The 14,175-nt window shown below is 46.6% G+C and overlaps 2 protein-coding genes across 5 annotated transcripts in view; one reads left to right on the top strand and one right to left on the bottom strand.

Moving 5' to 3' along the window:
- Dtx3l (deltex E3 ubiquitin ligase 3L) overlaps positions 1-6,784 on the bottom strand; it is a 12,065-nt gene extending 5,281 nt beyond the window's left edge. The window contains exons 1-3 of the mRNA XM_055624780.1: positions 6,519-6,784; positions 4,165-4,415; positions 494-1,993 (exon numbers count right to left, since the gene is read on the bottom strand). Coding sequence (XP_055480755.1) covers positions 494-1,993; positions 4,165-4,415; positions 6,519-6,702 — 1,935 coding nt within the window. The 5' untranslated portion in view covers positions 6,703-6,784. The remainder of the gene's footprint in view (positions 1-493; positions 1,994-4,164; positions 4,416-6,518) is intronic.
- Parp9 (poly(ADP-ribose) polymerase family member 9) overlaps positions 6,781-14,175 on the top strand; it is a 31,512-nt gene continuing 24,117 nt past the window's right edge. For 2 of the 4 annotated variants that reach the window (XM_055624776.1, XM_055624779.1), the window contains exons 1-3: positions 6,781-6,887; positions 9,597-9,697; positions 12,310-12,343. In XM_055624776.1, coding sequence (XP_055480751.1) covers positions 9,683-9,697; positions 12,310-12,343 — 49 coding nt within the window. In that variant the 5' untranslated portion in view covers positions 6,781-6,887; positions 9,597-9,682. The other 2 variants (XM_055624778.1, XM_055624777.1) reach the window with 2 other exon arrangements.

Genomic DNA, 14,175 nt, shown 5'->3' on the forward strand with positions numbered 1-14,175 from the left:
CACACACACACACACACACACACACACACACACACACACACACACACGTGTGTGTATATATGTATATATGCCTCTGAATTTTACTACAGTAAAGTTGTGCTCATTGCAGATGATGCTTATTGAAAGAAAAGTCTGACATTTTACACATACTCTGAATAATTCATAGTTCATTTCAAATTAGAACACTGCCTACTCAACTCCTCCCATCGTAACATATGATTTCTACCTTTAAAATAAGACAGGAAAGGCTAGGGGTGTGGCTCAGGAGAGTGTTTGCATGGCATGCCCAAAGCCAGGACATGCCCCTACACTGTCAAAATAATGAAAAAGGCATGTAAGCAAGCAACATGACCTTTGCCTCTATTAGATGTCCCTACCCATAGTGACTGATTTCCTGGGGAAAATCATTATCTAAGAGGCTACAGGATGACCCCTGGGGCTCTGGTAATTCTGGCTTCACGGAAGGAGACCCACATTCCTCAGACACACTTACTGTTTGGACGCCACCTTTCATATCGTAGCAAATCATAATTGTACCACAGCCTTCGTAACCGGGAAGTGAATGACCTACTCTGGTGTGAGTCATGGTTCCATCTGGCTGGTTCCCTCTCTGGACACCATAGGAGGTCTGACACACGGGACAGACAGGCTTGATGGACATGTACTTGGTGATACAAGAAGTGCAGAATTCATGCTTGCATTTGGAGAGCACGTGCTTGTTAGTAATGGTATCCATGCAGATGACACAGTAGTCTTTGTTCTCGTTCACCTTCGAGGCCGAGGAGCTACTCGCGGAGCCTCCAGGAGGAGGTGAGGCCGCATTTGAGTCATTCCCGTCGACATCCATGGCCGTTTCACCATCCACGTTCGGTTTCTCTCCGGACGGTGGGGACAGTCCCATTCTTTTGAAGACATACTGCATGGCCTGTGTGAGGTGACTCCGCAAACCAGTCAAGGTCAGTGACTCTTGGGACACCACAAAGTGTACATTTGGGTGCTTTTTTCTTAAGTCGTCAACGAACTTCGTCTTCTGTAAGCGAGCTCTCTCCCTGCCCAACTGTTTCAGCGACAGGGCTTCTGTCCTCAGCTGGCTCGTGGCATGCTGGAAGGCGTCAATGAAACTTGTGTAAGAGTGCACGGACAGGTCTACCTCCTTGTCCTTGGGGACAAAGACAATGCAGGTTTTCTGACCTTTTTCCTGGACTTGCCCACAAGTGTTGTACCTCTGCTCTATCTCTGAGATTTCCTGGAGCAATTCAGGTTTTAGGAGGTTAAAGCGAGCCGAATCTACCTCAATCCCTGTCAGGTAACCAGATGCCGTTATCTTCACCACGGGTGTCTTGACAGTCTTGACAAACGTTTGGGAGACTTTTTCTGTGGCGGCTGCAATGTCACCCTGAGTTCCGAGGAGAGTGAGCGTTCTTCCCTGTCCCTTGATCAGGAGCTTTGGAAAGCGGCCCGTCAACTCCTCTCTGACTTCCTTTGCTCTCTCATGGTCCTCTAGGGAGATGGAATCTTGCTTCAGAGACTGTGTGCATTCCTGAAACTTTCTGACAAAAGAATCACGGGCTTCTTCTAAGTTGCCCGATTGGCCAGAGGTGAAGCCCACGGAGACCATATTGGGGGTACTATCTCGGATTTCAAAGTTTACACGAAATTCTTTCTCTATGGACTCTATACTATTAGGATAGGCATGTCTGAAATATTCAAGGAAAAGCTCGGAAACTTCAAAATTGTTCTGACACGGTTGCTCCCTCTCCGTATCGGAGGGCGGGTCTTTCTGTGGGAGGTACTTCTGCTCCCGCTCACTTTCCAAAAGCTGCTCACTCAAGAAGTGATGTATCTTTTCAATGTCTTCGAAGCTGCCACACACCTTCTCAATTCCCTCACTACCCACCAGCCCTTTGATATGAGGGCAGACGGTGGTTATGTGAGCCCGCTGCTCTTTGGAGAGCAGGTCACAGTTCAGCTCAGCAGTCACAGCAAGAAAGACCTGAAGGGTTAAAAGGAAGAGATGCAATAAGATGCCTCAGCTACTGACTCCCTCTTCAGGAAGACATCCAGGAACTACTTAGATGACCACCGCCTTCTTTTTGTTTGCTTCTGTTTTGGTTTTTTGAAACAGGGTTTCTCTATGTCACCCTAGCTGTCCTGGATTTGCTTTGTAGACCAGGCTGCTCTCGAACTCACACAGATTAACCTGCCTTTGCTTCCCAGAGTGTTGGGACGACAGGCAAGCACCACCAAGTCTGGCTGCGATCACTGCCTTTATTTTATTTTATTTTATTTTATTTTATTTTATTTTATTTTATTTTTTTCTTAGCAGGGTCTGACTTCTTTTAGTCTTCTGAGAGGAACAGCCCCCTCAAGGCAGATTTGTCAACCCCATTTGCACAGTAGACTCACCTTGCTGGTGAATTAAAAAAGAAAGCCAAGACCACGGCTCCTTGAAGAGGCTTGTGTAACTGGTTTGCAATGAAGCCCGCGCACGAACATTTTCTAAAACTCTGTGGCCAAGAGATCTGTGTTTAGAGCTACCACTATATGCTTGACCCTGGGTACTAAGGGTGGAGAGAAGGCATCTCTGCTTTCCTTGAAGTTGCTGTGGTGCTCGAGAGTTTATGAGTGTTGAAGCTAGCTATAAATCCAAGGATTCTTGCCCTCACCCCACATCAATACGCTTTTTTTTTTTTTTTTTAAAGAAAACCTGAAAGCAGCCAGGAGGTGGTGTCTGAACACCTTTGATCCCAGCACTTGGGAGGCAGAGGCAGGAAGATCTCTGAGTTTGAGGCCAGGCTGGTCTACACAGTGACCAGGACAGCCAGGGCTACACAGAGAAACCCTGTCTCGAGAAATCAAAAATAAATAAATAAAAGAAAAAGAAAACCCCAATAATGAAACATGTAACTCATGCGAAGTTATTAAGTCTTTTAAACTGTGGTTCTTAAAAGTTCAGTGATGAAACAGAAATACCAGATTTGGATAAAAAGGTATATAGGCAAACTGAGTGTAATATAAAAGCAAAATTAATGATGATTTGTTCCCACTCAAGGAGTCTGCAGATGCTCTTTAATCCACCAGGGACATTCTTTCTCTAGGTTAGAGCTTCAAGATGTTTCCAAAATTCAGCCTCCTTTTCACCTGCCTATCAGGACCATCTAGAATCTAGGTTGTCATCATCATTCACCCTACTCCATGCAGTCTGGCCCTTCCCTGTATCTATGCTTCAACCCAGCACAGAGTGATCCACAAATGCAATCCAGATCCCTCACTACCAGGCTTCGAGACACCAGGCAAAGATCCACACTGAAGTTAAAACCCTCAGCCCCACCGTCACAGGACCCTCACCAGTTCCTACCTCTCTCCCTGCTCACTGCCCTCCCCCTATTCTTGCCTGCTTGAAACGTCTAAGCTCACTTCTTGTGAGGCCTAGGCCTGTCCTACCCCCAGCCTAGAAAGCTGCTATTACAAACCACGTGGCCAGGTGCTTTAATTTATTCCTGTTCTTCAGATGGAGCATCATTTGGGTTTGCTTGTTTTTTTACACCCAATTTTTGAGAGTGTTTCTGTCACAGTCACTTATGCTCCTTTATTCTTCCTGCACGTGTTGCTGGAAAGAATTATATCATAAATCTATTTATTATTCTCCGTTTCCCCTACTAGATAGTTAAGGGCCCTAAGAGCAGCCTGCAATGTGCCTGTGCCCCAAGCACTACAACAGTGCCTGGCACACAGAAAGCAGTCTCTATCTATTTGGATGCATTTTTTTTTTTTTCTTTAATGGCTGATGCTCTCTTATCATTTAAACCCCAGCAGGCTAAATGTCACCTCATGAAGAAGTTCTTTTCCCAACTTCCCCTTGCAAGCCCCCACCCTGTTCCTCCGTGAGGCAAAACTCTGGTTTTATTCTCCTATCAAGTCTCATTCTTTGAAGTACTTCTACTCAGTTCATTTACTCGATTACGGTCTGTGTACCTCTTGACCCCAAAGCAAGCTGCACGAGGACAGGGATCTTGTCCCTCTTTGTTCACCTCTGTATTCCAGTGCCTAGACCAGCGCCTACCTCGTCTAGTCCCCGGCACAAGGCTTTTGAACCAAATAGGCAGGTGCGTTGACCGCAGGGGCAGTTGTGGGAATCATGTCAGCTGTTCTGTCAGCACTCACCTTTTGGACAATAGAGTCAACCGAGTTAAAGACAGGCCCATCACTGGGGTGCATCTCATCACACAGTACTTCCTCCAGGGATTCTATCGAGGATGAAGATCTGGAGCTGGGTGTCTCAGCTGGCTGTGTTAAGGATGGAGTTCTGGGTTTCAGGTCCTCTACTGGCTTTTTAATGGTTTCCAGGAAAATGGTGACAGATTTGTCATTGATTAGCGTATGGTGTTCTCTCTTTTTCAACACTTTCTCCTTAGCTTCAGGGAAAACATTAAACACACATGTTCAGACAGAAATAAGAGAATTTTCAGGGATGATACTCAGTGTCCCTCAGGGTTGATTCTAGGAACTCCAAAATCCAGGGATTCCCTAACAAGCTTAGGACTTTCACATAAGCTACCCATATTCTCTCATATGCTGTTTTTCTGTTTGCTTGTTTTTTTTAACTGTTTTTTTTGTTTGTTTTTGAGATAGGGTCTGACTACTTATAGCCCTTGTTTTCCTAAAACTCCTTTGTAGACCAGGCTGGCCTTGAACTTACAGAGATCTGCCTGCCTCTGCCTCCAGAGTGCTGGGATAAAAGGCATGTGCCACCACTGCCCAGACTTCCACATACTTTTAAGAATCTCTACGTGATTTTTTAATCCCTCATACAAGGTAAACATTATAGAAACGGATGTTATACTGTATTGTTTCGGTGTGGAACTGTTGTGTCAATTTCCTCAAGATTGAAACATTCAACCCTGCAAAGCAGTTCCTTAAGCAAGAAAGTAAACAATTCAAAATACCTTCAGGAAGTGCCTGAAACTGACCAGACTCAATAGACCCCGCCTACCAGAGCAAGCAATAAAGACTGCCGAGAATAAAGACTGCTGAGAGCCCTTCTGAGACTCGAAGAACAGATCTGCTATGAAGACCAATTAAAGGTCTGCAAACGAGACTCTCAGGGAAGTCATTGATGTCAGAGCAGCTGCCTGGAAGAAGCAGACACTAACTCTGCCTGGAGGAGGTTTAGACCAACGGAGGCACCTGGAAAGGAAACTCTCCCACCTGTTGAGCTGCCTGCAGACTGTGCAGTGTGCTCCAGGTTCCCAGGTTTGTGAGCCGTCACCTATACTGGTGTGGGCTCATTTCTGTTCCTCTCACCCATATTCCTGTAAGTAACCCCAATAAACTCATTGGTTCTTCATGTTGAACTGTGGTGGTATCCGTACTTTGGTCTGTGGTGGGGTCCTTATCTGAGGTGAGTAGATGTGCGTGTGTGTCTCCCCAGGAAAAGTTTTGTCGCACAACAGGGATAAATGCCTATGGAGGGCCCGAGCAGCTGTTTCTGCCGTTCTGGAATAGCAGGTTGTTGATGAAAGAAACTATTCAGAACTTGAAGGTAGGCAGTTTAAGTTTTACTACAGAGTATCATTTGGTTGTTAAGAAGCCATGTTTCTAGTCTGGGAATGTTGGTACACACCCATAATCCTAGCGCTAAAATGGTAGGGATAGAAGAATCATGAGTTCAAGGCCAGCTAAGGGTACATGGCAAGATCTTGTCTTAAAGGGGTACGTATATGTGTGTGTTGGGGGTAGGGGAGAACTCATGTGTTCGTAATGGTCCTGAGTCTTTCATTTCAATGACAGAATACTAATTATATAGTTAAGTGGGAATCCCCAAAAACCAAGAATCCAAAAGTTTAGAATGATATAAATATGTATGCATTAGTTGATGCACAGAAAAGAACTCATGAAAATGTTCCCATTGAGGTCATTAGTGGGGCACCACACACCTTTAAACCCAGCAAGGGCAGGCAGATCTCTGTGAGTTCAAGGCCAGCCTGGTCTACACAGCTAATTTCAAGACAGCCAGGGCTATACTTAGAAACCCTGTCTTGAAAAACAAACAAACAAAAGAACAATCAAATAAAAACAACCCCCCCCCCCCAAAAAAAAAAAAAAAAAAAAAAAAAAAGAAAAAAAACATTCCCACTTTTTTCATATTTTTTTTTTTTTTTTTTTTTTTTTTTTTTTTTTTTTTTTTACTTTTGTGATCCTTAAAAAAAAAAGTCAGTGGAATCATTTGGCTTGGAGTCTAACTCAGTGGTGGAGCAGTGGGCTCTGGGTTTCCCGCTCAATCCCAACCCCCACACTTGGTTTCTCTTCTCAGCAAGGCAGCAGGAAATGGAAAGTAGCTCTCCCAAGCAGTCAAACCAGGTCAGGGGCTGGGCACAGCGAAGGCTCTGTCCTCTGCTGGAGAGGGATGGAGGAAGTGTGCAGTCCCCCACAGGCGGTTCCGCACTCCCCTGTTTGGGAACCTGCAGGCTCCGCCTTTGTCCCCGAGCTTGGCCCTGTATCCCCCTGTCGCGGCTCACCTGTCCTTTCTAGGAACTTGACCTCGAAGGTGTCCGGGGCGCTGGGGCCCACGGGCTGGACGGTGCACTCCCCGCCGCCTGAAGCCCGGCTCTGAAAGTATTTCTCTAGCTTCCTGTGCGCCCGGGGGATGGACTCCGACAGCCGCACGAGTAGCGGGGACGGCGGGCAGACACTGGAGGCCATGGCTGTCCGCGTCTGGCTCGCTAAGGGCTCAGGGACACTACACAGCCAGGGACAGAGCCAAGGCGCGTCCCGCCCCAGAGACCCGGGCTGCAGAGTTTCAGTTTCGTTTCCCGAGAGGTCCCTCCCTGTTCCCCGCAGAGCCACCTTCTTTCCCTTGCTCTGTGGTCCCCTAGGGCCGTCGCCTGGTGAGTAGTTTGCACACCGGGCTGTGGGTGCTTGGGAGAAAAAGTTTCCTCCGGGTGGTCGGTCGCCTTCTTTTCTTGCCGGGTAGGAACCGGGTTCTCGGGGCCAGGCCTGCCAAGGGGGTGTGGAGAGGAGTAGAGGGTTAAAAGAGTTTGCCGTTTGTGCTTTTTTAATCCATTGTTATATAACTGGTACTTTCTGGGATGCAACTCTGAATACAAGGTGTATAGTTACCTGTTTTCTTTGAAGTTGAGGGCGTTTCTTGGCTTGCTTTCTTTTTCAATATGTGTTTATTTATTTAATGTACATTGATCTGTCTGTTTAAGGGAGTCAGATCCCTTAGAACTGGAGTTACAGACAGTTGTAAACTGCCCAGTAGGTGCTGGGAGTTGAACCCGGGTCATTTGGGAGAGCATTCAGTGCTCCTAACTGCTGAGCCATCTCTCCAGCCCCCTGTTCTTTTCTGGTTACATGGGCACCTAGGCATTTTCTACTCTGGGTCCTTAAGTCAGTGAACAGCACAGATCTGCTTGCTGCCCTGAGTCCCTCTACCTCCCCAGAGTGAGGTAGAGAGGCACCTGATTGCAAGAGTGGTCAGTACCTGTGAACAAAACAAAAGCCAAAGGCCTCCAAGGGCTGGTTTCCAGCAGAATCATGAGGTCGGGTCGGGGAGGGAGAGTAGCCTAGGCTGGGAGAGCCGAGGTCTGGAGTCCAGGGGCTCAGTCCCAGGCCTGGGAGCTTGTGAGGTGGGTTGGGGAGAGGATTAGGAAGGGTCTGTGAGATCTGTAGTGTCAATAGAAATACAGTTGGGGTTGTGTGTGCTAATTCTAAAGTTTGTCACCATAGTTTAATTCGCGGTGGCTAATCTTGGTTGTCATTTTGACTACGGCTGGAATCAGGTAAAACCCAAGCTAGCTGCTGGGCAGGCTTATGAGAGCTCTTCTTGATTGGATCATTTGAGGGAAGACCCACCCTAAGTCCGGGCCACACCTCCTGGTAGCAGCAAATATAAAAAGACAAGGGAAAAAGGAAGCTTTTGCTTTTTGCCTGCTTGCTCCAACATAAACCTGACCCCCATCAGCTGCCTCCAAAGAACCTCGGAGGTCTGTCTTCTGCGAAAGCAGCACTGCCCTCTGGAGGCACAGGGGACCCTGTCCCTGCAGTTTTGCTTAGTATCCGCCCCCCTCAAGGTCTATGACCGACAGTCTGTGCTCTGACACGGTTTTTCTGGGGCAAAGATGTTATCAATCACTCCAGACACTTAATGACACAGCAACCGTTTTAGATACCATATTGTAATTTTTTTATCATGAATCCAGCAGTTCATAATCTTTAGTTTTTGCCTACTTGGCTAAAAATCTTGGAAACGTAAATTTCCTCAGAGTTTCCGGTTGTTTATCCTTAGGTCAGAGCTGTTTATAACAGATTCGGTAGAACACACCCCTGGCAGGTTCAGACACCCGGTGGGGAGCTCTGTCCACAAGGCTGCTCTTTAGATGCTTTTCCCATTCTCAGCACTTTGTTAGCGTTTTCTAAGTGTACCAGCGCCTTCAAGGCCTGACTCCTGTCTCACTTCCAAAAAGCTTTTACTGTTCCAGCCCCTGAAGCTTTCCCCTTCTGACTTACATCAGAATTCCTTGAAGGTAGGCAAGCGGCAACAGTGGCAAAACTGTGGTCATCCTCACACTGACATGAGAAAGTGCTGAAGATCAGAAATTTCTTTTATGTCCCTATAGTACAGTCTTCTTTATTTTTTCCCCATGACAGGGTTTATTTCTCTGTGTAGTCTTGGCTGTCCTGGAACTCTGTAGACCAGGCTTTCCTCAGACTCAAGAGATCTGACTGTCACTGCCTCTCAGTGCTAGGCTTAAGGGTGTGTGCCGCCCCAGGCGGCCTCCTATGCTATATTCTTAGAAGATCCCCTCAGCTTTAGTTGTTTTGGTACAAGCCTTTACTACCAGTACTGGGGCGGCAAAGGCTGGTGAATTCCTGGGTTCTAAGCTGGACTCATCTACATAGCAAGTTCCAGACCCAGGAAGAGTAATGTGATGAGGCCCTGTTATGCCAGGTTCACAGGACCCTCAGAGACCACCAGGAGACGACTTGCAATTGCAAGAGAGCTTTATTACGAGAGTGATCGAACTCGGGACCCAAGTCTCACTGGCGCAGCAGTAGAGAAGTGGGACCCCGAGCTCTGAGTGAACAGGATTTTTAAAGGGAAAGTCTGTGAGCCGGGGGTTTCCATGACAGCAAGCAGGGGGGCACAAGCCTTGGCGTTACAGAATTGGGTGAAGTTTAGCAGGGCGGGGTGACCTTTTCTGAGGCACATAATCACAATGGCTAAGGCATATAATCACAATGGCTATTTTTCTAAACCATATCTGAAACATTGGGGAGAATTTTCCCACCCGATTCTCAACTGATTTCCATTGATTATTGCCAGGGAGTTTGTCTCTATTTTCTATGAAGCATTTATTCTGTTATATTTCCTGGAGGCTGTTGCTAGGAGAGTTAACTTTGTTTTCTGCCATGTGTACATTCTGTGATATTTCCTGGTACCTGAATTCAGTTCCCAGTCAAGATCTTTATTTCAAAATGGAGTTATATTCAGGCTATCTTAAGCAATTCAGCCCCATCTCAAAAACAATAATGAAACCCAAATTCGCCCAGTGTTAATCAACGCTTACTGTATTCTCTCTGTGTGTTCCAAGAAACAGGCTGCCGTCGCCAGGATCAACAGACCACACTTGGAAACACGAAAGAGTATAACGTCTAAAGACACACGTGGGACCTAAGGATGGCCTTTCACACGGTAAAAACATAAATATCTTTCACCGTGAAGTCCAATCATTGCACGAAGAGTTCTCCCCATAACAAGAAATCTGGAGCCTTCAGTTACACCTAGCATCCTCATGTGGCTTTATACCCTCAGTGCTTAAGAGTGAATGCTGGCTGGGTGGTGCCTTTGCTTCCAGCACTACTCAGGCCTCGGAGGCAGGTGGATCTTTGAGTTCAAGGCCAGCCTGGTCTACAGAGCGAGTTCCAGGACAGCCAAGGCTACACAGAGAACCCCTGTCTGGAAAAAAATGAAAAACGTAGGTTTGGTTCCAAGCACCCACATGGTGGCTCACAATCTTGCCTGAACTCCAGTGTGAAGGGATCAGAGTCCCTTTTCCAGTCTTGGTTGGCTCCTTCATGCACGTGGTGTACACAAGCTCACACAGGCTCGTACACACATGTAAACTTTTTGGAGAGGTGACTTAGTGGTTAAGAGCACTGGCTGCTCTTTCAGAGAACGCAGGTTCAATTCCCAGTCCTCACATGGCAACTCATTGTCTTTGACTGTAGTTCCGGGGATCCAGTGCCCTCTTTTGGCCTCCACGTGTTACACAGATATGCATGCAGGCAAAACACCCAACAGATAAAATTAATTTTTTTGAAGTTTCTTTTCCTTGTATTGTGTGGGAAATGGAAAATCAAGAGTGTGCTAATGTCGTTAAATACGGTGGCACACAGATGTGATTCCAGTACTCAGGAAGTTGAGGCAGAGGCCTCACGAGAGGTTCCCGAGTAACCTGAGCTATGGAACAAACCTGTCTCAAAATTCAAAACATTAAAAAAAAAAAAAAGATATACTAATCTAATTAGCAGAATGAACTTGGGAGTGGATGATTTTTTTTTAAACGTCATCTCCAGAACTGGGAGTGTAGCACAGATGATAAAGTGTTTACCTACCATGCATATAGCCCTGGGTTCAATTTTCTAGTTGTTTTGGGTTCAGGAATTGCCACACACTGACTACTTGGACACCAGACTCAGACTGATGGAAGTTTATTGAACGCTGAACAAGAACTGGCCGACCAGGGCCGTAATCTGGACTAGTCAGGCTGTGATGCTGGGATGTTTCTAAGGTGGCTTTTTTATCCAAAACCCCATAACCAGGTAACACAGGTAACCAGGTATAGGAAGCGGGGGGGGGGGCAGCATTATATCATTTTGACTAACTAAACATAATCTATTTTGTTCCAAGTGTTGTATATAGCTTGATAGACAAAGCACTCTAAGCTGACTGGCTGGGATTTAGGGTAGGGAAGCTCTTAGGGACTTTCTGGCTTCCTGGGGGTAAGGAACAAAGCAGGATGAAGAGATCTTACCTCTAACAGAACATACATTTATCTTTAATTCAAGCAAAACATGCATTTATCATCTGTTGTTTTATTCTAAGCAGCAAGTGTTGACCTGTTGAATTACATCCTGGTCTCAGGCACATAGGCGTAAGAACTTGAACTTAATTTCACCTTATGATCAAAATGGAGACTTGGAGACAAAATGGCTTCTGATATGCTAAAAGCAACAGCAGGTGTTCACAGAGGAGCCAAGAACTAAAGTAGGTCTCAACGGAGGGGCTATAGAGTTTAAGCAGGTTCCACCACAGTAACACGTAAGTTGGGCTTGGTAGGACGTAGCAAGTTTGAAGCCATCTTGAGCTACATGAGACCCTGTCTCATGCCCTCTCCATTGCATGTGGATTTTCTTCACTCATTCAGCGGTTATTTTTCAGGATGGGGTAAGAAGTGATCAAGGAATGAAAACGGGAACAGAGAAAGGCATCTTGCTGAGTCGATCTGAAAATTCTCACTTAATATTTGTGTCATGAAGTAGGCAACTGGAAATGGGTCCTTACAGACGGGAGGAGGTGGAGATGGGGGAAGCAGCTGGTGAGGCTTAGGTCCTCATGTTTCCTGTTCTGGCCAGGGAAATCCCACAAGACTTTGGAGACTGGAGCCTGTCCTAGAGCTATGGCTCATTATGGTTGAGGCCTTTGAGCCTTTTCAAGTGTTAGCCTCCAGCCTTTTATCTGACTCTGAATTAGGAATGCTCCAGCTGAGCATGGCTGTGCACATCTGCAACCTCAGCTCTGGGAAGGTTGTGGTAAAAGAACTGCTGGGCGTTCAAGGCCAGCCCCGGCTGCAGTGTGAGGCGAACAAACAAGAAGTGCATTGACCTCTAAGAGGCATAGACAGGATCTGTGGTAGTATTTCCGTGTTTTAGGCACACAGATTAAAAATAACACAAGCCTGGCGGTGGTGGTGCTCGCCTTTAGTCAAGCACTCGGGAGGCAGAGGCAGGTGGATCTCTGAGTTTGAGGCCAATCTGGTCCACAGAGTTCCAGGACAGCCAGGGCTACACAGAGAAACCCTGTGTCGAAAAAACCAAAGGGGAGAACGAAACAAACAACAAGACCACGACAAAAATCAACCAACTGAATAATGAATCTAAACCAACAACAACCAAAAAGCCTCCTTCCCAAACCCCGGCCCCCATGCTCTGAGTGGCGGTGACTCTGTTGGGCAGACTGTGGGAACTGCGGGCCGCCCCGCCTTTGCAGCCTTTTTAAAGCAGCCGTTTCCTGTTTTTCTGCAGGGTGCTGGAGCAGCAGCGGCCCCTGAAACAGCAGGTATGACTGCCTCACTCTCGCTCTCACTTAAGAAAGGCTTTGCTCAGCTCTTCCCGCAGTGCAGAAGAGGGCACACGGAAGGAGACTGTCTCTCCCTCGGGGGTTCAGGTGTGTGACTGCAGGCACTGTGGACATGCCAGCACGGGCTTCGGACAGGGGAACTGCCTCAGAGGCCCTGTGGCCGCTGAAGACATGTTCTCTTGGGTCCCCGCTGTCTCTTTCCTTGCTGGCAGACGCGAGACTTCTTTTCCCTGTTGCTGGCTGTCTGAGACGGTCTCACTCTGTAGATCTGGCTGGCTCGGAACATCCGAACGCTGACGTTAAAGGTGCACATCAGGACTCCCTGTGAGATGCTTCTGACTATAGCCTGACAGCCAGAACAGGAAGAAAGGGTGACCAAGATCCAACCTGCCTAGTTCTAGGGGTGACCCATTTGAGGTTCCTCATCAGTGCTCAGGCAGGTTGAGACCAGTTGCTTACTTGTGGCCTCTTTTGGGTAAAAGGGGTCACCAGAAGTCTTTCTTGGTGGCTTAGACAGAAATGGAGTAAATTACTACTTTAATCTTTTAGGATGCATATTTTCTAGCATTTTAACAGCTCTGAAATGAGACCCCAGTTTCACTGACATAATTTTCCTTTCTCAGAGGCATAGGATGGGTTGGTATCTCGTTACAGAAAGAAGAGGCTTTCTCTTAGGATAATAGAGACCAAGAGCAAGCCCAGAATTGGAATCTGCACTTCTTGTCATGTGCCCGTCATTTGTGGCCTGTAGAAGGTCTGTTGTGTCTACCTGATGTCTGTTTGTCCTTGTTGTCTGTCCCTATCAAAAGACAGTGTGGTAAAGGAATTAAAAGTCTTTTTCTTTCTTTTTTTTTTTTAAAGAAATTACTTTGACCCCCCCAAACAGATGTTCTGAACCTGTAGCCACATGTTGCTCCCAAATAACTTACGGGTTATTTATTTTGTTTAAGGTTGCTTTCAACCTGTTGGCTGCTTTCAGCAGGTGATTACCACAACACACAGAGGCGCACACATTATTCTGGGTCACGGACATGGAAGAATCATAGTTTAAGGCTATATTTAGTTTGTTGTAAAAGCTGACTGCAGGAGAAATGCAAAGCGTATAAGGTTGGTTACATTGTTCTCTTAAAGGGGAGTTTAGAAGGTGAAACACAGATTGAATACATACTTTTAAGTGTGTTCTAGGTATGTTATTAAGTTGGTTCAGTTTCTGAAGGTAAGAGGGATTTTCAGAAAAAGATATTGTCACTCCACAGGTTGGGTTATCCAGAAAGTGGATTTTGAGGTACAGTAAGGAGTATAAAACATATTATACGAAAGATAAAGAAGCCGGGTGCGGTGGCGCGGATGTAACCCCAGCACTCGGGGAGGCAGAGGCAGAGGCAGGTGGGATCTTTGTAAGTTTGAGGCTAGCCTGGGATACAAAGGAAGTCCAGGACAGCCAAGACTACACAGAGAAACCCTGTCCTCGTAAAACAAACGAAGGAAGGAAGGAAGGAAGGAAGGAAGGAAGGAAGGAAGGAAGGAAGGAAGGAAAAGAAAGAAAACAAGAAAGAGAAAGAAGTCAGATCGTATTAAAAAACAACAACAACCAAAAAAAAAAAAAACCTATCCTAGGTGGGTGTGATAGTAATCCCAAAGTTTAGGAGACAGGAGGAGTATAATTCATATATGGTGAAGCATTGTAGTCTCACCACAACCTACTCCAGGTCTCTGGCAGCCTGGGATGTGTGCCAGAGATGCCCCCCCACAGGGCAGAAGTGGCCTCGCTCAGCCTTTGACGGGGGGGGGGGGGGGGGGGGGGGGGGGGG

Source organism: Psammomys obesus, unplaced genomic scaffold, assembly GCF_907164565.1.
Source record: "Psammomys obesus unplaced genomic scaffold, mPsaObe1.curated_primary_1811, whole genome shotgun sequence".
In the NCBI taxonomy this organism is placed as follows: Eukaryota; Metazoa; Chordata; class Mammalia; order Rodentia; family Muridae; genus Psammomys; species Psammomys obesus.